This window comes from Schistocerca nitens, chromosome 1 (genome assembly GCF_023898315.1).
Source record: "Schistocerca nitens isolate TAMUIC-IGC-003100 chromosome 1, iqSchNite1.1, whole genome shotgun sequence".
In the NCBI taxonomy this organism is placed as follows: Eukaryota; Metazoa; Arthropoda; class Insecta; order Orthoptera; family Acrididae; genus Schistocerca; species Schistocerca nitens.
Window position 1 is genome coordinate 604,387,534 of NC_064614.1, and position 24,821 is coordinate 604,412,354.

Sequence of the window (24,821 nt, forward strand, 5' to 3'; positions counted from 1 at the left end):
CAACGCCAGGATTGTTTAGGATCTGTTGGCACTTAATTAGCCGATATTCACCAAGAAACAAAAATAAACTAACCCCCTAACCCCACCATTGTAACCAAGTGGTAATCAGCAACGATATAAGCACAATACTGAGACAGTGAACTGTCAAAGTATGCTACTTACTGACATGAGTTGGACTGAGAGCTTTTCGCCTAGGATAAGTTGTGCTTGTTACCTTCCTTCGCCTGAGTTCATTTGTTCTCATGGATCAAACTACACTTTGTAAACACCAAAAAATTCACTTTCTGCGCGTCAACATTTGGTTAGGAGTTATTGACTCAATATGAGCAAAGACGAAGCTTATCACACCGTAATTGTCTAGCTGACGTTCGCTGCACATCCTACCTCCGCCAACTCCAGCCGCGTTCTTCCCCAACAATGGAGCGTCTGCCCCATTATTGGCTGTCCTGGCCGTCAGTGACGTCACACCATCCACTTTAAAACGTGTTAACGCTTCTAATATTAAACTAGATTAAATGGTTGGCTTCATTGGAACTACTCTTAGAACTGCCAGTATAACTCCTACCACTCAACTATGACGATCTGCAACTTTATCGTGTACTATATTCCTTCTTCTCATTTTCTGTTCCTTGGACTCTTCCACCAATTAGCGAAGCGGTGCCCGTCACTTCATTCAATGCAGGTTAGCGTTCCTCTTCCATACTTCGAAAACTTCTCGACATCGCAGTCGAAATTACTCTAACGCTGACTTGCATTTCTGTGTGCACATGCGCCTTTGTCCTCGACAATGGTTGCCTGCGCTCACCATTGGCTCGCGTGAATTATGATCATCAACATAAAGTAAAATTAAAATATCTCGTGATTCTTCACTCGTGATTCTTCTTATTACCAAATTTAATCAGATTATATTTTACATACATTTACACATATTAGACCTGATAACTTCTCTCCGTTATATTCCTGTAACAACATACTACCACTGAGATAACGGTGTACAATGGGATAACATATCACTGCCACATCTCAATCTGCATACATTGATTTGCTCCAGATGCATACTCTCAGAAATTTCTTTCTAACATTAAGTAAGATTATTGATAGTAGTAAACTGCTTATGCCCCTTTTGCATCAGTCTCTATGTGTTATTACGCTTCTAGGGTACTACAACTTCAATAACTCATTTACACGTCACTATGTCAGGCCAAGTAACTTTTATTCAGCTTCACACTTTAAACAGACACAGACAAATGAGAGAATTTTTCAGCATAGTCAGCAAGTCTATAAACAATGATACGCCGTCCGCTGTGACTACGCGGTTGCAGGCGCTTCAGTCTGGAACCGCGCCACCTCTATGGTCGCAGGTTCGAATCCTGCCGCAGGCATGGATGTGTGTGATGTCCTTAGGTTTAAGTAGTTCTAAGTCTTAGGGGACTGATGACCTCAGATATTAAGTCCGATAGTGCTCAGAGCTATTTGAACCATTTGAACAATGGTCGGAATGTCCTCTCAGTCGGTCAGTCCTTCGATGACAGAAATCCACTCATCGGCGAAGGCATCATTCGAGGACCGCTGTGTGAACATCCCCATTGTTAGAAGAAAATCTCTTTCCCCGCCAGGTGTTCTTCGTCGACTGACTGGGCATTGTCCTCTGTGGTCGATGTCGACGTACCCCCAACCGCGTCAGTGGCAACCACGTTTGTGCGGCATTCGTCATATTGTTTGCTTACTAGCTGTAAGGCTAGACGCAACAATGCATTTGGTCCATAAACCGCCAGAATTTCACGGTGAATATGTGCGCAAATTAGATGTGTTACGCACAAGACTCCTACTCTCTTACGTACTTCAATTTGGTCTACCTTTCAGTGGCCGTGCTCTTTCGCTCACACACTGTGATGCATCTGTTAACAGTGCCGCAGCATAATTTCGTCTGGAGTACACCCGGAACTTGTACTCTCTTCTGACAATGCGCCACACTTGTTGCGGAGCAGTCTTAGCGTGGGACAAGATGCGTAACTCACTCTCTGAAGTTCGTACGTAGAGTTTCACTTCGTCTATCGCTCCTTTACCATTCAACTTAATGTTTAATGTCTATCTCTAGCACCACACTTGAAATACATTATCTCTTCGGTTTTACATGCTCTAAATTTCAATTCCTCACGGTGTTACTTTGAAGGACAGTATCCGAAGCATATTTCACAATCCTGTGTCTCAGTGGAGTTTTACTGCTGAATATTTTTCCGACAGCCTCAGTTTACATCTGACGTCTCACTTAGTGATTTTGTGCCACTGTCTCAGAAACCATTGTATGCGGTAACCTCAGGTATACGCTGAGATGAAAAAAAGTCATGGAATACCTCCTAATATCGTATCAGTCCTCATTTTTCCCAGCATAGTGCAGTAGCTAGACGTAGCAACAAGTCGTTGGAAGTCCGCTGCAGAAATACTGGGCCATACTGCCTCTATAGCCGTCCGTAATTGCGAAACTCTTGTCGGTGTAGGATTGTGTGCACGAACTGACCCCTCGATTACATCCCATAAATGTTCATGTCGGGCGATCTGGATAGCCAAATCATTCACTCGGATCGTGCAGAATGTTCTTCAAACCAATCACGAGCAATTGTGGCTTCTGGTGACATCGATGTTTGGGAACAAGAAATTAATGAATGGCTGCCAATGGACTCTAAGTAGCCGAACATGTCCATTTCTAATCAATGATCGATTCAGCTTGGCCAGAGGACCGAGTCCGTTCCACGTAAACACAGCCCACACCATTATGGGTCCTCCTTGCACAGTGCCTTGTTGACAACTTGGTCCCATGACTTCGTGGAGTCTGCTCCCCAGTAAATCCCTACCATCAGTTTTTATCAACTGAACTCGGGACTCGGCTGACCACGCCAAGGTTTTCCAGTCTTTTTTTCGGACCAACCGATACGGTGACGAACCCAGGGGAAGCGCTAAAGGTGATGTGTTGTTAGCGGAGGCACTCGCCCCGGTCGTCTGCTGCCATCGCCCATTAACACCGAGTGTCGCCGCACTGTCCTAACATCCGTCGTCCATCTCACATTGATTTCTGTGGTTATTTCCCTCTGTCAGTTAAGTGCAGGCCGTCAGCCACTGCCTTCCCCGTGGCGAAAGTCAATACCTGAAATTTGGTATTGTTGGCACTGTGGATTTCGGAATGTTGAATTCCCGAACGATTTACGAAATGGAATGTCCCATCCGTTTGCCTCCAACTATCAATGCGCTTTCAAAGTCTCTTAATTCCCTGCGTGTGACCATAATTAGGTCCTATACATTTTCATGTGAATCGCCATCATACAGATGACAACTCGGCCAGTGCACAGCCCTTTTATATCCTGTGTACGCGATACTACCGGATTCTGTATATGCGTATATCGCTATTCTATGACTTTTGTCAGCTCGGTGTAAATCTGAGACTCTAGTCCCAAGGAGCCGCTTGACTACGGCGCCCACTTTGCGAGGCAGCCACACAGTGTCTCTTAAGCCGACTGTCACGTGTAGTTTAGCCTCCTCTTTCGGCTATGTGTAAAGCTGTGACAGGTTTGTGCCGCACCTGAAGCTGGCTCGTGTCGCCTGGTGTGTTTCACAGCGCGGCGGCGCACGACACGCCCTCGCGGGTTCCCCTGATCTGGAGGCCGACCGAGCAGCAGCAGCAGCAGGCCGGCGGCGGCGGCGGCGGCCCCCAGCTGCACCTGCAGGCGCTTCCCCATAAGCGGCCGCCCACACCGCCCCCGAGGCGCGTGTCGCACGCGCATGCGCACGCGCACCAGCCTGACGTCACCGCCGACGCCACGCCGGCTTCCTGCACCGCCACGGCCGACTCCGCCGTCTCGGGCGCCAACAACGACGCCACAAGACACCACAACGTACGTCTCAATGGTCGACCGCTGCAATCTGAAACATTCTGTTTGCCATCATTTACAATTATTTAAAACTGTCCTTATAAATTTCTTAATGCACTGAACCAACAGTGATAAGACAGTCACACTGGAACCACATAGTTACGATAAAGACTCTGGATACATCAGAACGAAGTAGGGAAATGCACATGGATACTCCAGCGAGTACCGTTATAGTACAATACTACAACAAACGTTCAGCTGGGAGTAGGAAGGTCTCAGGTCAACAGATCTAACATTTAAAACAGAAAGACAACTTTATTTTTAAAATATCCAGAATGAATCTTTCATTCTGCAGCGGAGTGCGCGCTGATATGAAACTTTCTGACAGACAAAACTCTGTGCCGGACCGAAACTCGAATTCGGGATGATAGGAGATAAAGCTGCGACGACAGGTCATTAGTCGTGCTTGGGTAGCTCACTGAGCACTTGCCGGCGAATGTAAAGGTCCCGAGTTCGAATCTCGTTCTGGCATACAATTGTAATCTACCAGGAAGTTTCGGTACTCCAAATATTTATATACAATCTGGTAAATTCAAGTGACTGCAAGCAAATGAACAACGTAAGTTTAGTATTAGAAATTGAACAATTTACCTTGAGATACCAAACCGTTGAGCTTCACATCCTCTGGTGGTTCGTTTCACAAATAAATAAAGCACAGTATGAACTAAAAAGAGAGAGAATATCACTTATCGAATGATCCATAGTAATAGATCCAACATGAAATAAATTTAGCTATCAAATCAGAAGAGGCAATGGGCCGCTATAAAGTAGCATTGAAACAAATGGGTAACGATAAAAGGTGTATGCATAAAATTAAAAGGACGACGCCTAGCTGACTTGAAGAACAAGTAGTAAAACCACGAGTACCAAAGCCAGCACAAATACTGCTGACAAATTACAAACCTTACTTGAACCCGATGGACAGGAATATCTCTAGGACAGGCCGACAGAAACTTTGGCATTGTACATAGCCTGACTTTAAATAGAGATTATTGAGGTTAATTCCACTTACGAGTGTATAAATAAAATCTGAACTTGAATGCCCAAGTGGCTTCAACTAAGACAGGAAAACGGAACTTGGATTTATGATGAGTACACAATAGATTGCGGAAATAACTCGTAATATTCATAAATTATCAACTGCGCTCAAAGCCAATACAAATAAATAAGAGTGACCTAAAATAATTTATCAGTGTAATTTAATGGGACCCGCAAACTCATTTTAAATAACACTGAAGCCAGCTCAATCCTAAAACACACAGTATACTGATCCCTACGATCCAGCTTGGTGAGCACACAGTCTACATACTAGTGTGCTCACCAAGTAAGTCCAGCGTGCGCCAATGCCCAGGATTCACTACTTCCACTCTTTAGGCATAAGCAGATTAAATTCCAGAACTGTCATCCACCAGATCCGACGGGCTTGGTTCTTACTCTTATAAACAGATAGAAAGGCGTCACCCACTCCATCAGAATAATACATAGCTCCGGCAGATGTTCATAAAAATCCATGTCCCACATGACCGCCAGCACTTGCCCTCGGATGGCCATCCTCCAGGTATGGACTGAGACCGAGCTGATGTTGGCTGCCGTTAAGTCGCGTGACAAAAAGTCTCCCGCTTGGCGGGACGTCAAAGAGGCAGTTGCTTACCTACGAGCAAAGACGTTATATCGCACTTTCGTTTACATATCGAAACACCACACTGGTCAATTAATGTAATTTACAAAGAAATAACGTGACAAAGATCCTGTTTTGCGATGTTATATGATTTTATAAACTGCTCAAAATCATCCATGTTGATTTGAGTTATATGATGACTAGACCGTAATATAAAGTATGTTTTGTGCCTAATGTTACGTTCTAAAAAACTACAGACATTCTCGGAGGGTATAAAGACTTCGTTGGTTCATTTTCGAATTTGACTTGCCCGACGGTGACAACTGTCATATCATTAATATGCTAGGATGTTCAGAGACCAGAAATTAAAAAAAAACACAAAAAACATTAAAATAGCTTCGACAGAAAAGAACTAAAATTAGGTAACTTGTGTGGGCCTTATTGCAGTTGGTATTGGTCGAATGCCGTCATGACACCAGAGATGTGCCATTACATAAAAACATTTCTCGTTGCTGAAATGATTTGAGTTCTAAAATCAACTAACGTTGTCTTTATAGCCTTTGAGGACGTCTGCAGCTTTTGCAGCATTAGCCCTCCCAATATCAAAAGGGTGGGGTGAGGGTATTTTATGCTTACAATTTGAAAATATTGTGATATAGTCAGTTACTTTATATTTTAAAATTTTGAAAAAATATTTATTGTTTATAACGCATTTGTCTACCAGATTCCATATAAGTCTTAGATTTTAAACTTAAACTTAACCCAACAACTTTGAATCTCAGCAGTAGATGAGATGTCACTTTCTCAGCGAATATCAAATTCGGTACTTCCGGGTGCAGAGTCTTACACGCATCAACATCTCTTTAAAAGCTACGTTGAGAGTAAAAGTTAACAGCAATTGAATTTTTAAAAGTTTTTGTGTTGCTCATAAAATCGGTAGAGCACAGCTTTTATGCGGCCCGCCAGGAATTCCTCTCCGGTGCCAACCTCTTCATCTCAGAGTAGCACATGCAACCTACACTCTCAAATATTTTCTGGATGTATTCTAATATCTATCTTTCTCTACAGCTTTTGCCCTCTACAGCTCCCTCTAGTACCATGGATGTCATTCCCTGATGTGTTAACAGAAGCCCTACCAACCTATCCCTTCTCCTTGTCAGTGTTTTCCACATATTCCTTTCCCCTTAGATTCTGCGCGTAACCTACCCAGTCGTTACCAGTCCACCTAAGTTTCAACTTTCTTCTGTAGCACCACATCTCAAATGCTTCCATTCTTTTCTTCTCTGGTTTTCCCGCAGTCCATGCTTCACTGCCATACAATTCTGTGTTCCAATTTACGTACATTCTCAAAACTTTCATCCTCAAATTAAGGCCTCTATTTGATACCAGCAAGATTTTCTTAGCCAGGAAAGATCTTTTTGCCAGTGTCTGTCTGCTTTTGGTGCCATCCTCCTCCGTCCGTCGTTGTTTATTTTGCTGCCTAGTTACTTCGTCACCATCAACCCTGATGTTAAGTTTCTCGGTGTTATCATGACTGCTACTTCTCATTATTTTCGTTATTCTTCCATTTACTCTCAGTATATATTCTATACTCAAGAGACTTATAAAAGAATCATGTAATTCTTCTTCGCTTTCGCTCAGGATAGCAATGTAATCAGCGAATCGTATCATTCATATCCCTTCACCTTGAATTTCAATTCCACTCCTGAACCTTTCTTTTATTTCCATCATTGCTTCTTCGATGTAAAGATTGGAAAGTAGGAGCAACAGACTAAAACCCTGTCTTGCGTACTTTTTAATCTGAACATTTCATTCTTTGTCATTCATGCTTGACTGTTGTACATATTGTATATTACCGTCTGTCCTTATAGCTTACCCCTATTTTTCTCAGGATTTCGAACATCTTGCACCATTTTGCACTGTAGAACGCTTTTTACACAGCTGAAAATCCTGTGAACGTGTTTTGATTTTTCTTTAGTCTTACTTTCATTATCAGCCGCAACGTCAGAACTGTCTCTCTAGCGCCTTTATCTTCTCTAAAACCAAACTGATCGTCTGATCGTCATCTAGCACAACCTCAGGTTTCTTTTTCATTCTTCTGTGTATTACTCTTGTGAGCAACGTCGAGGCATGAGCTGTTAAGCTGATTGTAAGATAGTTCTCGCTCTTGTCAGCTTTTGCAGTCTTCGGAATTGTGTGGATGACATTTTTCCTTAAGTCAGACGATATGTCCCCAGACTCGTACACTCTGCACACCAACGTGAATAGACATTTTGTAGTCACGTCCCCCAACGACTTTAGAAATTCTGAGGGATCCTTATCTATCGCTTCTGCCTTATCTGACCTTAAGTCCTCCAAAGCTCTTTTAAATTATGATTCTAATACTGTCTCTTCTAAATCAACTTCTGTTTCTGTTTCTATCACATCAGACAAATCATCCCCATGAAAGAGGCCTTATTCTACTCTTTCCACCTATCCGCTCTCTCCTATGCATTTAGTAGTGCAATTCCCCTTACGATCTTAATGCTATAACCCTTGGTTTTAATTTCAACGAATGTCGTTTTAACTTGTCCTTTCGACAATCATTTCTTTTTCGATTTCTTCACATTTTTATGCGGCCATTTCGTTTTAGCTTCCACGCACTTCTTAGCTGTTTCATTCGTTGGTGATTTGTATTACTGTAGTCCTTGATTGCTGCGGAAACACTGTCTCTACGTACGCGTGTACCATAATTACTCTACCACGCAAACATTCGGTGCTGCACTCGTTTGGTGTGCGACGTTCTCGGCGGCCGAGAATCCACTGCAATAGCCCTGGGTTCGGTGTGCGGCGGCGTTGGGGTGAATGGCTTGCTGTAGCCTGTTGTGGGGTTGTGAACCACTGTGGGCTACGGTGGGGACGAAGCCCCAACGTCGTTTCCAGGTCCCCGGTTCAACACACACACACACACACACACACACACACACACACACACACACACACATTGTACTCCTCAATTTTCCTGAAAAATGGTTCAAATGGCTCTGAGTACTATGCATTTTAACTTCTGAGGTGATCAGTCGCCTAGAGCTAATTAAACCTAACTAACCTAAGGACATCACACACATCCATGCCCGAGGCAGAATGTAGCGCCTAGAACCGCACGGCCACTCCTGCCGGCAATTTTCCTGAACATTTTTGTACTTCCCTCATTTATCAATCAACTTAAGTATGGCTTCTTCTCAGTTACTTTATTTGTACCTATGTTTTTCTTTCCAACTTCCATGAGTGCCCTTTTTAGAGATGTCCATTCCTCTTCAACTGTACTGCCTTCTCAGCTATTCCTCATTTCTGTATCTATAGCCTTAGAGAACTTGAAGCGTATCTCGTCATTCCTTAGTGCTTCAGTACCCACTTCTTTGCGCATTGATTCTTCCTGAGTAACCTCTGAAACTTCAGCCTACTCTTCATCATTGCAACATTGTGATCTGAGTCTGTATCTCCCCTGGGTATGCCTTACAATCTGATATCTGATTTCGGAATCTCCTTCTGACCATGATCTAATTAAAATCTTCCCGTATCAGCCTTTTCCAAGTATACCTTCTCCTACTGTGATTCTTGAACGAAGTATTCGCTCTTAGTAGCTGAAAATTATTACAGATCTCAATTAGTCTTTGTCGTCTCTCATTCCTTGTCCCAAGCTCATATTCTCCTGTAACCTATTCTTCTACCCCTTCCCCTACAACTGTACTCCTGTCCCCCATGACTATTAGATTTTCATCTCCCATTACGTACTGTATTGTCCTTTCAGTATCATCATATAATTTCTATATCTCTTCATCTTCAGCTTGCGACGTCAGTATGTATACCTGAACTATCGTCGGTGTCGGTTTTCTGTCGATTCTGATAAGAACAACCCTATCACTGAACAGTTAAAAGTAACACATTCTCAGCCCTAGTTTCCTATTCATAACGTATCCTACACAATTTTCTGCTGCTGCTGGTATTATCCTATACTCATCTGACCAGAAATCCTTGTCTTCTTTCCATTTCACTTCAATGACCCCTACCATGTCTAGATTGAGTCTTTGCATTTACGTTTCCAGATTTTCTAGCTTCCCTAGCACGTTCAAGCTTCTGACTTTCGAGGCCGATTCGTAGAACGTTATCTTTTCATTGATTATTGAGTTTTTTCTCATGGTCACCACCTCCTTATCAGCCCCTCCCGGAGATCCGAATGGGGGACTATTCCGCAATTGCGAATTCGTTTAATGTACGAGGGTTGACTGAAAAGTAATGCCTACACCTTCGTAACTCTTCAACAGTTGGCAGCATTGGCATGCGGCAGGTACTGGCTTGTTCCGTAGCCTCTTCTCTACAGTTTCAATTGGCGGGAAGCCTTAGCATTGAATGGTTATGTTGTTACAGTGTAAAGTATGGAACCCTGCCCAAACGGTGGGTCAATACGATTTAAGCAACGTGCAGTCATTGAATTCTTGATGGTGTCACCAAAGGAGATTAATCAGAGAATGAAAGCAGTTTTTGGAGATTGTGTTGATGCGAGTACTGTGCGTCGATGTGAGAGTAAGTTTAAGATGTTGAGGCGGGAACATCTGACCTACGTGACAAACAAAGAGTTGGACTTCCTGTGACAGCAAGCACCGAGTTTTACAAGCAAAATATAGACAGACTGATTCAGGACGATCGTCGTATCACTCAGAGAGAAACTGCAAGCACAATCGGCTTTTCACAAAACGTTTTGGTCACATTATTGCGTTGCTTGGCTAACCACACACTTCACGTGCCACCACATTGGAACTTCAGAGACTGACTCTCACCACCGTACGGCATCCTCCATACAGTCCAGATTTAGCACCGTCTGACTTCTATCTGTTCCCGATAATGAAAGACGATCTTCGGGGATATCATTATGCTTCTGATGAAGACGTTGAGAGAACTGTGAGGCTGTGGTTGCGGAAACAGACTGTCGGCTTCTTCCGTGACGGCTTCAGAAAACTTGTTCAATCAATTGGTTGGTGATTATGTGGGAAAGTGAATATTGGTAATTAAAGATCACATTCTAAGGATTATTTAAGTGTTTGATTTATTAAAATATTCCCATCTAAACCCAATTAACGAAGGTGGAGGAATTACTTTTCATTCAACCATTGTATTTCGTAATGGCTGTAGCCGCTGCAGTACCTGTTCCTTTGGACATGCATACTTGTCTAAAGGAACCTGCTTCGTAAGCACAATAACACAGACAGTGCAATATCGTGTTTCTCTGTCGATACCGGGCAAGCGACTTTCAAGTACAGCGTCTGACCTGTACGAAAATATACATAAAGGATGTACGAGTACATGTCGCAGACGCATGGTTGACGACATATGGAAGTTTGAGTCACGCCGTGGGTCGTGCACGGATAGCCAAATGGTAAGGCGACCGCTCGGGATAAGCGGGAAAACCGGGTTCATGTCCCGGTCCGGCACAGATTTTCACTGTCGTCATTCCATTCTACAGCTGACGGTTGTCCTTATTCGCAACTGCGAATCCATTTAATGTGTAAAAAGAATTTGTTGCTGCGATAAAGCTGATATTTCTAAGCCACTCATTTCTGCAATCAATGGTACGCATTGCGTTAGGTAGTGTGAAGAGCAGCGCCACTGGAGTGTAAAGAGCGACGGCACTGGACAGTGGATGACTGGAAGTGAATGATTTAGAGTGATGAATCACGCTATGCCTGTGGCAGTCCCATGGAAGGGTTTGGGTTTGGCGAGTGCTTAGTTAACGCTATCTCCCATCACGTACAGTGCCAATAGAGAGGTACAGAGGAAGTGGTGTTACGGTATGACAGTGTTCATCTTGGTTATGGTGTATCCCCCTCCTGAGCGTAAGAGGATGCTAAATGCAGAAGCATGTGAATACATTCTGCAACATAATGTACTACTTACTGTCAGGACGAAAATGCACATGCACAATGTCATGAAGCAACATCTGTGAGGCCTCGGTTTCGGACGATAACATTGCTGAAATTGACTGGTATACCGGAAGTCCCGACGTCAACCCAACTGAACACTTTTGGGATGAGTCACAAAGTCGACTTCGCTCCTGAACCCAGCGTCCACCATCAGTGCCTCCTCTGGGTTGGGGTTGTTTTGGGGAAGGAGACCAGACAGCGAGGTCATCGGTCTCATCGGATTAGGGTAGGACGGGAAGGAAGTGGGCCGTGCCCTTCGAAAGGAACCATCCCGGCATTTGCCTGGAGCGATTTAGGGAAATCACGGAAAACTTAAATCAGGATGGCCGGGCGCGGGATTGAACCGTCGTCCTCCCGAATGCGAGTCCAGTGTCTAACCACTGCGCCACCTCGCTCGGTGCCTCCTCTGGTTTCGTCTCTTTAGGACGAACAGGCTTCCATTGCTCCATATTGAGACATTTCATTGAAACGTTCAGATCTGAAGTTCTCATCAAGGTGAAAGGTGAGCATACCCCATATCAATGTCCATTAACAGGTGTCCAGACACTTTTGATCAGATTTTGTATGACACATTTGAGTTATGGTAGTGTTGTGCCGATTATAAACATAGCATCATCAGACACAATAGAATTTATTACTGTATTGCACTCTCGTCTATGCTCATATGGCCCCTCTGACTCTTACAAGCGACTGGTGTTTACTTCAGTTTAGCTGTGTGTGGACCACCTGTAATGTGTATCTACATACATCGTATGCGTTTCCCTCTGGTAAATACTATTCCTGGATCATTATCTTCACCTGATGCCTCAGTTTTTCTGTAACTTTGTTTATGGCAAGGAACGTTTTGAGTTTTTACACATTTTCAGGTGTATTAAAGCTGTTCCTTTTTTTCTTCTTTGTGATTATGTGGGATGCGTTTTGAGTACTGAATTGCTAGTTCATACTTCCATTATTATGCGTGTGTCATTCAGACACTTACACACGTTGACATACAGCTGCAACGTAGAGTTCAACATGTTGCGCCACATCTTGACAAACGCTTAGAAGTGGAGGCAAGAGTTAAAGAAAACAACAACAATAGCAAGCCAATGCTTGAATATGGATAAAGTCTCCATTAACATAAGGCGGAGCAAAACGTTGGAATTTAAGTAAAAGAATGAAATACTGGGGCAGAGCAGTAACTGAAATGTTCAACAATATTCAAACCCAGGCCTCTGATTCTTTGTAACGCTTGATCAGAGCAACTGTAAGTTGCTTATACGTGCACTCTGCTTGTTGTCATATTTGTTGTACATAAAATTTTGCTGTCTTGGTCGCACTTTATTTTTTGTGATTACACTTTTCGGCATTCAGCCATCCTCAAATATCATTTCCTCATTCCACTATAATATTATTATCGGAGTTGCTCACGTGTAGCTTCCATAAATTTGTGCCCAAACAGTCTTGCCACAACTGGGTGCAGTGAACGGTCATTTGTTCGTGGCATCAGGCCAGACGCACTTGATTCGCCTGATCAGGAATGTAGCGAACTAGATCGCGTTCACCAACAAGAAATGACACCTTGTTCGGTGGCAATGGGGCCTTTCAGCCAGACCTTTCGTTCGCTAGTTGTTACACATTTTGCAATGGTTGGAATAATACGACCAAATTTCAAAGTACTTTCCTGCTTCTCAATGTTCATCTGCGGTAGTAAGTCATGTTAGCTTTGTTAATTCTCTGTCAAGCAACCTTCAGTTACGGATGGTATAACGTCCCCATAGAAAAATTATGAAACACTGTGCTAGTAAACTTCTACGTTATTTGATTTTCAAACAGCTGAGCAAAACTCAACGTACACAAACAGTTTTCTCTTTACTTATTCTGATCATCACTAAACTGACATACAATATTTTTAGCGCAACGCAATCTGACTTTCAAAAATCCCTACAAAAGGACTAACAATAACCTATACCTTTCATGAATCACTTACCTCACATCTTCACAAATTTCCTTTTTCTGGCGGATACACGTCCAGATCGACCGCTTATAGCAACCTATCTCTCCACATCCACCACTGCTGGCAGCTCACTTCCAACTGCGCAACGCTACGCGCTGTTCACATCCAACTGCCCAACACTACCCAAGAGAATATTCCAACAAAGAGTCCAACCAGCCACAGACTGCACACAGCACAGTCAGTGATTGTCGTACAGAGCGCTACGTGGTGTTACCAACATAAAAACCTAAACAGCCTACTTACAACGGTTCTTACTGGTTGTCGTGCAGGGCCCGTTGCTCTGACGAATTCAGCAATATGTTTCCGTATTCTTTGAAAATATTATTTTACTTCCCCGTAAGATATGAAGGTATTGTTATTTAAATTTTATTGCTCTTCTTCAAGCCCTTACCTAGCCTTTCACGACTCCATAACAAAATCGAGATATAATTTTAGGGCCCTTGCTGCGTGTTTACTGAAACTGACCAACTGATCAGATGTTCTTACTGTTCTTCTCACTAAAAAAAGAACTATGATAACAATTGTCCCAGATTATTACCATCGTTCGAATTATAAGCAAGTACAGCAAACTGTTTTGGCTGTGAAGTCTTTCGATAACTTGTCCTTAGATAAAAAGTTATCGGGAAACTTGCCCTCCGTTTCAGACGCTAAAAATGTCGTGTGACTAGGGCTTCCCGTCGGGTAGACCGTTCAACGAGTACAAGTCTTGCGATTTGACGCCACTTCGGCGACTTGCGCGTCGATGAGGATGAAATGATGATCATTCACAACACCCAGTGCCTGAGCGGAGAAAATTACCGACCCAGCCTAGAATCGAACCCGGGCCCTTAGAATTGATATTCTGCCCTGCGCTGACCACTCAGCTACCGGGGGCGGACTGTTTCAGACGCTGCCCTGTATGGACTCTCTAACGGGTTATAAATTATAAAAGCTCAGGTTGAAAAGTAAAATGCTTAGTATTATGAATGTATTAAGTTTAGACCCGCAAAAAAAAAAAAAAAAAAAAGAAAAAACGCTCCGAAGGACTTAGCTACACTGTAAAACGTCACGATCAACTACGTTTAGATTAGTGGTGGAAGCTGGACAGCTATCTGTGCCACAATGAGAGGGAAATAATGAAAGCACTGGCATGTACGTGGGGTTAAGGATTCAAATAAGCATGTAAACTTTACAGAAATGCATTGAAACATGGTAGAAGACCTACTTTAAGGCGCTCTGGCTGAACCTAAAATTAATGACAGAAATATGGAACAAAGATTGACACTATCCTTAATCCGAAGGGACTCCGAGTTCCTTACTTTCACTCACCGGCTCAAGTCATCTGGTGAGAGAAAATAACAACAAATGATTTTTAGGCCTGTTCTATAAACAACTTCAAGCAAACTTTGTCCATAATATTGTGGTGAACGTTTGAAATATGAAAATAAAACTATTGTGCCTCTTTTTAATAACCTAATTCAGGGCCAGCCGGTGTGGCCGAGCAGTTCTAGGCGCTTCAGTCTGGAACCGAGCGACCGCTACGGTCGCAGGTTCGAATCCTGCCTCGGGCATGGCTGTGTGTCATGTCCTTAGGTTAGTTAGGTTTAAGTAGTTCTAAGTTCTAGGGGACTGATGACCTCAGATGTTAAGTCCCATAGTGCTCAGAGCCATTTGAACCATTTGAACCAAATTCAGGCTTAGAATTTTGGCCAGTATATGCTTTAAAAGTTCTAAAAATTCAGCCAATACTTTGTCAGTGATGACACCACGACAACGGGGCCACATACCGTGCGACGCACAAGCATGTGCGACATGTTCCATCAGTAGTTGTGGCAATCACTTCCAGCTCGTCTATCTAGTGTGTGTTACTTGAACTTGTTTATCTAATATGTAGATTTCAGCCATTTTTTCTTTCTGAAAGGCGTAACTTGCTTTTATTCAAAGCGGTTTATTCACGCCTCGGGGGTGGAGTAGAGGACGGAGGTCGCTGTTATGGCACACTTGCACGGAAAATGTGTTGGAAGCAAATTCGTTCCGGGCGGTAAATGTGCCCTATATCAGCGAAGGATTAGGCCGTTGTGTATGCAAACGAGGGTATCGAGTGCACGAAGGAAAGTCTCCGCAGCCAGTTAGGCATAAAATGCGTTTCGTTATACTGAGTTAAAAGCCGTGATTTTTGCGTGAACGTGAGTACTTGAGTTACAGGAGGAAAAAACCGTCGTCTTAGAGTTTTATGAGAGCCTAGTCCCAATATCAAACTCAATTTACTTTTGATGTAATATACAAACGAAAGCTTTCTATCAGCCTTCAAATACACAGCACCGCTCCGGGAAGTGCATATTTGAAACTTTTATTGAAAAACAATGACAGACTCCGTTTGCAAAATTTACATTTGACCGATATGAATCGATTGAATAAAATACCGTGGGAGAGAGAATTTAAAAGCACAGTATCGCGTCCGTTCCAACGTTAGATTGAGGAAACCTATGATTTTCGTAGCTGTGTTGATACCCACTTGTCACGAAAAATTGGAACAATGCACGTAGCCGTTTATGTCACATTTTATTACACATAACAAGGCCTTTGGATTCTTTATGAGTCTTTGGATTCTTTATGAGCTCCTGTTTCGTGCTACTGTTTGCAAGTGAATCCTGCGTTCCTTACTACGTTCAAGATAAACTCTATTGCAGGCCAGACGAGACTTCACCTCTCTGCCATTCTTCTTGTAAAATATATCTGAGACATGAGAGGCTCGTTTTTTATGTGCTGTCACTTCTACGTGTCACATGGATTCTTCACTTAGTGGCCAACTAGTTTGATATTTAGGTGCGAGGCACTTTAGGAATAAATTCCTTAGTTTTCATATTTCAATACTGTGCTCTGTTCCGTATATACGATTTTCATCTATTTTACTGGAAAGTCGAGGACCGGAGTTGAACTCCCAGTACTGCCAATTACTTCTCCCTTGACCTGAAGTGGTTGTTGTGGGAGGGGGGGGGGGGAGATTGGTGAGTACTCAGCCTCATTGGACCAGACGAGGAGCTACTTGATAGAGAAGTGGTCGCTCCAATGTCCAGAAAGCTGACAACGTGCGGACCCACATCGCGTCCATTGACGCCATTTGACGAAAGATGACAAGTATTCGTTTGGACTACAAGCGCGACCGCGAAGTTGCTTTCCCTTCTTAATTTCTTTAACTGCATATATGGAAATGACTCTCAGACAATTAAACTTTCTTTTGTTTATTCATAAGATGAAATGTTTTGTGACGTACTTTATGCAGAAGGACGTGGGAAAAAAATCTGCAACGTCATCAGGATTCGTCTATTGGCAATAACGGCTAGAGAGATTGGCGAAATGCTTATCGCATGTCCTACGATTATAGATGGCTGCTAGTACGGCCTCGTAGGTAGGAGTTGGCCAGTAGGAACAAGTGTAAAGGCTAATCTTTCAGTAATACTTACGTTTACGTCTCTATCCAGCGAAACGAAACTTTTATGAATTTTTTAATCTATGGATAACAGTCATGCGAGCGGAAAGTTCTCCTTCATTGCCAGGTTAATTAACAATGGATATGTTCCTTAAATGAGTGAGAATTTTCTCGTGAAATTCTTTTCTCACCTGGCGGCCGCTTCCTTTTGTATTCGACGCAGTGATTTGTACCATTACATCTTAGATTACCCTGTTTTCGTGATTTCTTAACTGATAGGTCCACGTTTTGCCATATAGTGTGTGGTACGTTCATTCTTTGCCAGCGTTTGTCAACACGAAATGTCTTACGTTTCTCTCTTGTGACTGTCATCTCCTTAAGTCTGCCTTCCATTAGCTTCCTTTTTTAATATTATGCTTTAGCTGTTAAGGTTATTGCTACTTCATCTTACCACTTCTTCATGTTAACCGTGATTCATGTTTACAGTTAACTCCTTTCACCTCATTGTATTTGTCGTAACACAAATTCTGAGGGAAGTAATATTTATTACTGTTTAATGAGTCGCAATTCTTTAGAATGATTGCAATATTTTATCAAAAGTATCCTGACTCTTATTTGTGGACATTAATTTGGGGTGTGTCCAGCGTTCGTCTCTGCTGAAGACGCTTTCAGTAATGTCTCTGAATGTCTCTGGAGGAATGGCAGTTGGACGCTGCGGTCTGAAGCGAAGTCGATATTTTAACTCATCCCAAAGGTGTTCCGGTGGGTTAAGATTCGGATTCTGGGCAGGGCAGTCCAAATGTTGTTCACATATCATTGCCTCACAGATGCTGCTGTATGAGAGGATGGATTGTTATGCTGATACAGTTATCGTCCCTGAACAGTTCCTCTACTTTACGTAGTAGGTAATGCTGTAAAATGTGTTCGCATCCCTCTCCATTTGGCGTTTTCTTAAGTACGGTGAGGCGAATACACCGTAATACTATAATGTAACATTACATTCTTCAGTCCGGAACCACGCGGCTGCTACGGTCGCAGGTTCGAATCTTGCCTCGCGCATGAATGTGTGTGATGTCCTTAGGTTAGTTAGGTTTACGTAGTTCTAAGCCTAGGGACTGATGACCTCAGATGTTAAGTCCCATTGTGCTTAGAGCCATTTGAACAATAACATTACCTCCTCTGTACGTCACTGTTGGCGTTGCACTTGATGGCAGATAACGTTCTCGAAGCACTCATTAAACCCAAATCCTTCCATCGGATTGCCACGGAGATCAATGTGATATATCACACCAAACCACTCTTTTCCAATCATCCACAGCCTAGTGGTGTCGCTCTTTACACCTCCTCAAGCGTCACTTAGCAGTGACTACAGATATGTGTGACTTATGAGGAGCTGCTCGATCACTGTACCACATTACTTTTAACCCTGTGCACGAAGTCATTGTGCTAGTTGGACCGCTGGTAGTACTTGGCAACTCACGACTGTAAATAGAAGGGTATCACTACTGTCAGCTGCAGCGGTACATTGCGCAGAATCAGCCGCGACGAGTGAAAATGTGTACTGAAACCTGATTCGATCCCTGGATATCCTTCTTACTAAGAGGTGCGTTAACCATTGCGCCATCTAGGACACAGAGTTACAGCAACTGCGCGGACTATATCGGCACGCCTCATGGCCGATCCACATTCCTACAGAGCGCCATCTATCCTCAGTCCCTGTCCATTGTACTCCCATTCGATACTCTGAGTTTGCCACAGGGATTCGGACGTATATGTGCACCAGCACAGAGGAAGTTGGATCCATTGCCCAGCTAGACATATCAGTTATATGAATGCGTGATGTCTGTTCTTTTATATCCATTTACGTACTGAATTACTGGTTCAGTACCCTCATATACTTTCTCTATCTTCATCTTTGGCTTGCGACGTGTGCATATATACCTGAACTATCGTTGTCAGTGTAGGTCTGCTACCGATTCTGATGGATGCCCTATCACTGTACTTTTCACAATAACACCTTCTCCGTCCTACCTTCCTGTTCACTCCAGTTATACCATTTTCTGCTGCAATTGGTGTTACCCTATACTCATCTGACCAGAAATCCTTGTTCTCTTTCCGTTTCATCTCACTGACTCTCACTATATAGACTGAGCCTTATCATTTCCCTTTTCAGATTTTCTAGCTTTCTACGACGTTAAAACTTCCGACATTCCATGTCACGTGTCGTAGATTATCATCCCTCCTTGGTTATTCAATATTTTTCTCGTTGTCCCCCCTCCTTGGCAATTCTGGAGGTCCGAATGGGGGCTATTTCGAAATCTATTGGCAATGGAGACATCATCATGGCAGATTTTTAATTACAGGCCATGTGTGGTGGGGACACAAATTGTACAGTATATCTTTAATGCAGTGGTTTCCGTCCCCTTGTGCATGCTCATGCCATTGGTCAGTGCTGATTCTTTCATCTTTACTGGCAGTTTCCCAACCCAAGGGCAAGAGATCGCACTGGACCTCTGTCCGCTCCTCTGCCCCTTTGACAAGGCCATTGGCAGAATGGGGATGACGTCTTACAACGTAATTTTTCGTCCGCCATTGCCGTTGATTTTTATTCAAAATTTAAGCGGTGGTGGGGGTCGAATCCGGGACAGAGAACGTTTTGATTACTAATCAAATACGCTACCACTACGGGTTCATCATTGTCCGGTTATATCGTGATTAGGTGATCCATGTCCACTTGGGGACTACTTGGGTGACTTAAGGCGGAGGTATAACGTTGTCTTTGTTATGTGCGCCCTCAATAGTGTCTGACCATAACTATGTTTCACTTCCGTGGAAGTTGGTGTTACTGTGTTGTGCCCTCTCTATGTATGGCTAAGACTCGTTTATTCTGGCGGACACTAGTTATTTATAGAGGATATACCAGAAGGACCATTCAATATGCAGGGATATGTCAGGAAAGATTATTCGAAATGAAAAATATGGTAATCACGTGCGCTAAAATGCATACCTTAAGAGGTATGTACCATCTCCGCTACGGTGAAGTACACCTGGTCTTCTGAACTCGTTTCAAAGCTCTTCAGTTACGCATTTTAGAGGCAAGGTTCAGACCACTTCTTCCAAAAATTTGGAAAGCAAACAGATTTTAGTAGAAGAGGTCCATTGTCTATAAGAACGATGTTACCTTTTAACTTTCAACGCGGTCGCTTAGTTCTCTTACCTCAAATTGACAAATTTACCTTTCCAGAATGAGATTTTCACTCTGCAGCGGAGTGTGCGCTGATATGAAACTTCCTGGCAGATTAAAACTGTGTGCCGGACCGAGACTCGAACTCGGGACCTTTGCCTTTCGCGGGCAAGTGCTCTACCAACTTTTTTTTTTTTTAATCTCATTTTGTTCGCTTTGGTTCGTTGCATCTGCTCGGGGCGGACGTCGTAAGACATCCCTTGAAGTTCGTTGTTGGTCGATTAGCTCAGTTTTTTTTTATTACAGAGGGATGCTAACCCTCTGACCGAACACGCTGAGCTACCGTGCCGGCAACCAACTGAGCTATCCAAGCACAACTCACACCCCGTCCTCACAGCTTTACTTCTGCCAGTACCTCGTCTCCTACCATCCTGCGAAAGGCAAAGGTCCCGAGTTCGAATCTCGGTCCGGCAAACAGTTTTAATCTGCCAGGAAGTTTCATATCAGCGCACACTCCGCTGCAGAGTGAAAATCTCATTCTGGTAACATCCCCCAGGCTGTGGCTAAGCCATGTCTGCGCAATATCCTTTATTTCAGGAGTGCTAGTTTTGCAAGGTTCGCAGGAGAGCTTCTGTAAAGTTTGGTTGGTAGGAGACGAGGTACTGGCAGAAGTAAAGCTGTGAGGACGGGGCGTGAGTCATACTTGGGTAGCTCCGTTGGTAGAGCACTTGCCCGCGAAAGGCAAAGGACCCGTGTTCGAGTCTCAGTCCTGCACTCAGTTTTAATCTGCCAGGAAGTTTAAAGTTTCAAATTTACCTTTCTCTATCATCCCCGATGGTTTGTAATATCATGACGGAATCAACCTATCTCACCTGAAATAGAAGACACTGACCTGCCGAACTACGCACATGGGCTACGTAAGCATAGTTTAGACTAGGACAGTGTCCTGTCAGGAAAAACGATATGCACTGACCCACTTCATAGTGAACTGTCTCTTGAGAATGCCATAATAGGCAGAAATCGCGACCGTGATGAATACAGACATTTAGTAACAGTCCTAGTGGAAAAGCTTGTCCTGCCTAAAATATAGAAGGCCTGTGGACACAAGTAAACGGAAAATAATCCTCCTTTTTTCCCTGCCTTTTCAAATTATTTTTGAAAATATTGCTGTGTTTAGCGTTACATTATTGTTTATTGGATGACTGTAAACATCTCGAGGGTTTCAATTGCTTTATTAACTAGGAGATGTGGTGTTTGACATGTAATCACAATTGACACACACAGTGGTTACGGTTACTACAAGCGACACCACAAGTTGGGAAACGGGGCCAAATTTCTAGTAGTTTACTTTCGGGGTGAGATTTTCACACACAAATGTTTTATTCATATCTTACAGAAACTAGCAGTACGGCAATAAACAGTCTTTTAAATACGCCGCTAAAGGCAATCAAGTAATTTACAGCAATGCAACAGTTTAAAAATTTCTTAAAAAAAAAACACACACACACAACAGAAGCTAGCAGTACGGCAATAACAGCCTTTCAGAACACCCCGCTAATGGAAATCAAGTAATTTATAGCAATACAACAGTTTAAAAAATTTAAAGAACGTTAGTAAACAGGCTACTAAAGTAAATACAGAACTTTGGTAATAAAGTACGGTGAGGTAGTCAAGCTACCATCACCGCCATTAAAAAAAATCAAAGGTCTCAGCAAACACACGATTAATGGCAATAAAGGAATGAAGGAATTTAAAAGGTTTTTAAACAAAAGTGTCCTGGAGTATCATTAGAACATAACAGATATGACGGACCCGTGTAAGGCGGCCACAAATCACCCACTCAGGGATGCTCAGGCTAGGCAGAACGCTGACCAATTTAAATACGCCCGTAAACACAATTGCCACTCTCAGTCTGGTCACTGCACCGACTTTTAGCCAGCGAAAACTCGTAATAAGATGGCTTAACTTGCTGACAGAATTAGAGCTAACCTCGTGCAAGGAAACATTACATCACACAGTGCTGAATGAGCGAGCACATGATCAACCAACAAGAAGCATGAATTTACTCATAACACACGACAGAATAGCGAAACAATTAAACTGCCAAAACTACACATCCCATTGGGCAGTAAGGAGAGGAGGAGCAAAGATCACTGTCTTCAATTACACCGGTGCCGGGGACAGGAAAACCCGATCGCCGGAGGCCACAAGGCAGAAGAGACACTGGTTACGCAAACTTATTACTTAATGATTAAACCTTCCACTAACTTAGCTTGCAATTCTGCTCGAACAGGCAGTACACGACCTCCGGTGGCAAGGATCCACACCTCCGACTGCACACGCGTCGCCAGTGTACCCAACACGCCACGGTCACGTGACAACAGGCTCTGCCACCGGAGTTCAGGTCTTCTCTGCTACGTTGACGGGTAGAGTGACCGCTCCTTCATGTTAGTTGTCTCCTTTTTAAACTCCAGTGTTGAAACGGAGGACTTAAAGAAGCTTGTTAACGTCCCACCAAGGTGAAAAGAACAGCAACTACTCGTGGGTCGATTCTGTATACAACCAACCCGCGGGGAGCTCTTCCGTCAACTCCACCCGCTCGTTACACACAACCGATATACATCAGGCGGCGGCTCGGTACAACCGACCACGCCTGGTCCGCGCTGCCGAGCCACACTGCCCTCCCGTGTCCACCAGACGCTCTGAGCGCACGCCCCTACTTCCGCGCCACCACACGAGGTTACAACCGGTCAAAGATCTCACTTCCTCCATAGCAGTTTCCCGGAATCAAACGCAGATATTGATAGCAGAGGGAAAAGACAACCAAGCAGCCACTTAATGACAGACAACATATCAAACAAACATGTCAGGGGAAGAAAAGGAAAACCAATGCAATCTAAATGAAAGGTGTAGCACGAGTCGATACACAGGTTAACAATGTTGCGTTCATCCTCAATGAGAACTTTTTCCCTGCGCCTAACGCTGTTCGGAAATTAATTAAAGGAGGTGACTATTGGAGAGCTATATGTATATGTGTAGACTGTAATGTGAGTGGTTCTGGTGTGGGCAGGAGGCGCAGAGCCGGGTGCCGGTGTGGCTGGTGCTGGTCGTGCTGACGGGCTACATCTGCCTGGGCGCCGCCATCTTCGCGCGCTGGGAGGACTGGAGCTTCCTGGACGGCGCCTACTTCTGCTTCATCACGCTGTCCACCATCGGCTTCGGCGACTTGGTGCCGGGAAAGTCGCTGCGCACCTTCCAGCAGCGCGCCGAGCTGCAGCTGGTGGCGTGCTGCGCCTACCTGCTGCTCGGCCTCGTGCTGATCGCCATGTCGTTCAGCCTGGTGCAGGCCGAGGTGGTGGCGCGCTGCCGCCAGGCCGCCGCCTCGTTGGGGCTGCTCAAGCGGTAGCGCCGGCCCCCGCGCCCCGCCACCCGGTCACCCACCGACCAGTGGCTCTAGGGCGCCCAAGTTCTCAGAACCCCCCCCCCAACAGCACTCGCCGGATGCAAGTGAAGTACCGGCGAGATTACTTTGTTCCAACTTGAAATACATCTGCTCTCATATCAGCAAGATCTACACACCCTCATGCTTCAGTTGGATCAAAATACTGTCGCGATCAATGTTATGTCTTCCCTCATGTAAGAGAGGTCTTTATTGAATCTTGTTCCAAATGGATTGGTGTACTGGTTGTCATTATTTGTTAATCCTCACGCAGGCCGTATCTAGACTGCGTCCAGAGCGGTCACAGGTAACACATAAGGACGGAACTAACAACAGGGCTCAGTGTTTGGATCTGTTCCGCACCACAATGTCGCTCGGCCTCTCTAAGTATGTTGTAAGTGTTCTCTATTTGATCTTGTTTGCTGTAAGACAAGTTTTGACGTTACATATTTTACTTTCACTTTTCTGCACAGTTTTTTATTCGTGTCAGAGGCATTAACACAGAGAATCCCACCAAGAAATCAGAGAATTCAAAACAAGTAACTTAATGAAAACATTTCTAAAAATTCGTCAGAGATGACACTATGGATGACCAAAAGCAGGTTGTCTCAAGAGCATTTGGATCTGCCTGAATATGACCTTCCTCATTTCGGGGTATGGGGCAAAACCAGATGCAATGCAAGTTGTCCCTGGTCCGCCTTTCTGCGAGTTGCCGCTCGTAGTGACAGGAAATCCCCATTTTTGGTGCGGATTATCCGACTAACAGCGTAAAATATTGAGATCAAGCAGTGTAGTCAAATTTTCTTGGTGGGCAGCGGAGAGATTTTCAGGTGACTGAGGCCAATGGAGAAGCTTTTAGCTCGTGATTTACACATTTATATTCTTATTTAGGATGTAATAGTTTGAAAGATGATGACGATACTTCTTGTGAAGTTTTTACTTGACCTCTATCTCTGGAAGGTTGGTATATAATCATGCAATGAACAACTTTCTTTCAGAACTGATTTTTAGTTCATAGAATGAGATTTTCACTTTGCAGCGGAGTGTGCGCTGATATGAAACTTCCTCGCAGATTAAAACTGTGTGCTGGACCGAGACTCGAACTCGGGATTTTTGCCTTTCGCGGGCAAGCGCTCTACCAACTGAGCTACCCAAGCACAACTGATGCCCCGTCCTCACAGCTTTACTTCTGCCAGTACCTCGTCTCCTACCTTCTAAACTTTACAGGAGCTCTCCTGCGAAGCTCGCTTCTGTAAAGTTTGGAAGGTAGAAGACGAGGTACTGGCAGAAGTAAA

At 43.9% G+C, this 24,821-nt stretch overlaps 1 protein-coding gene across 1 annotated transcript in view; it reads left to right on the top strand.

Moving 5' to 3' along the window:
* The window catches only part of LOC126262554 (potassium channel subfamily K member 15-like), a 43,434-nt gene extending 19,941 nt beyond the window's left edge, over window positions 1-23,493 (top strand). The window contains exons 4-6 of the mRNA XM_049959294.1: window positions 3,581-3,680; window positions 3,735-3,887; window positions 23,158-23,493. Coding sequence (XP_049815251.1) covers window positions 3,581-3,680; window positions 3,735-3,887; window positions 23,158-23,493 — 589 coding nt within the window. The remainder of the gene's footprint in view (window positions 1-3,580; window positions 3,681-3,734; window positions 3,888-23,157) is intronic.
* The last annotated feature ends 1,328 nt before the right edge of the window (window positions 23,494-24,821 follow it).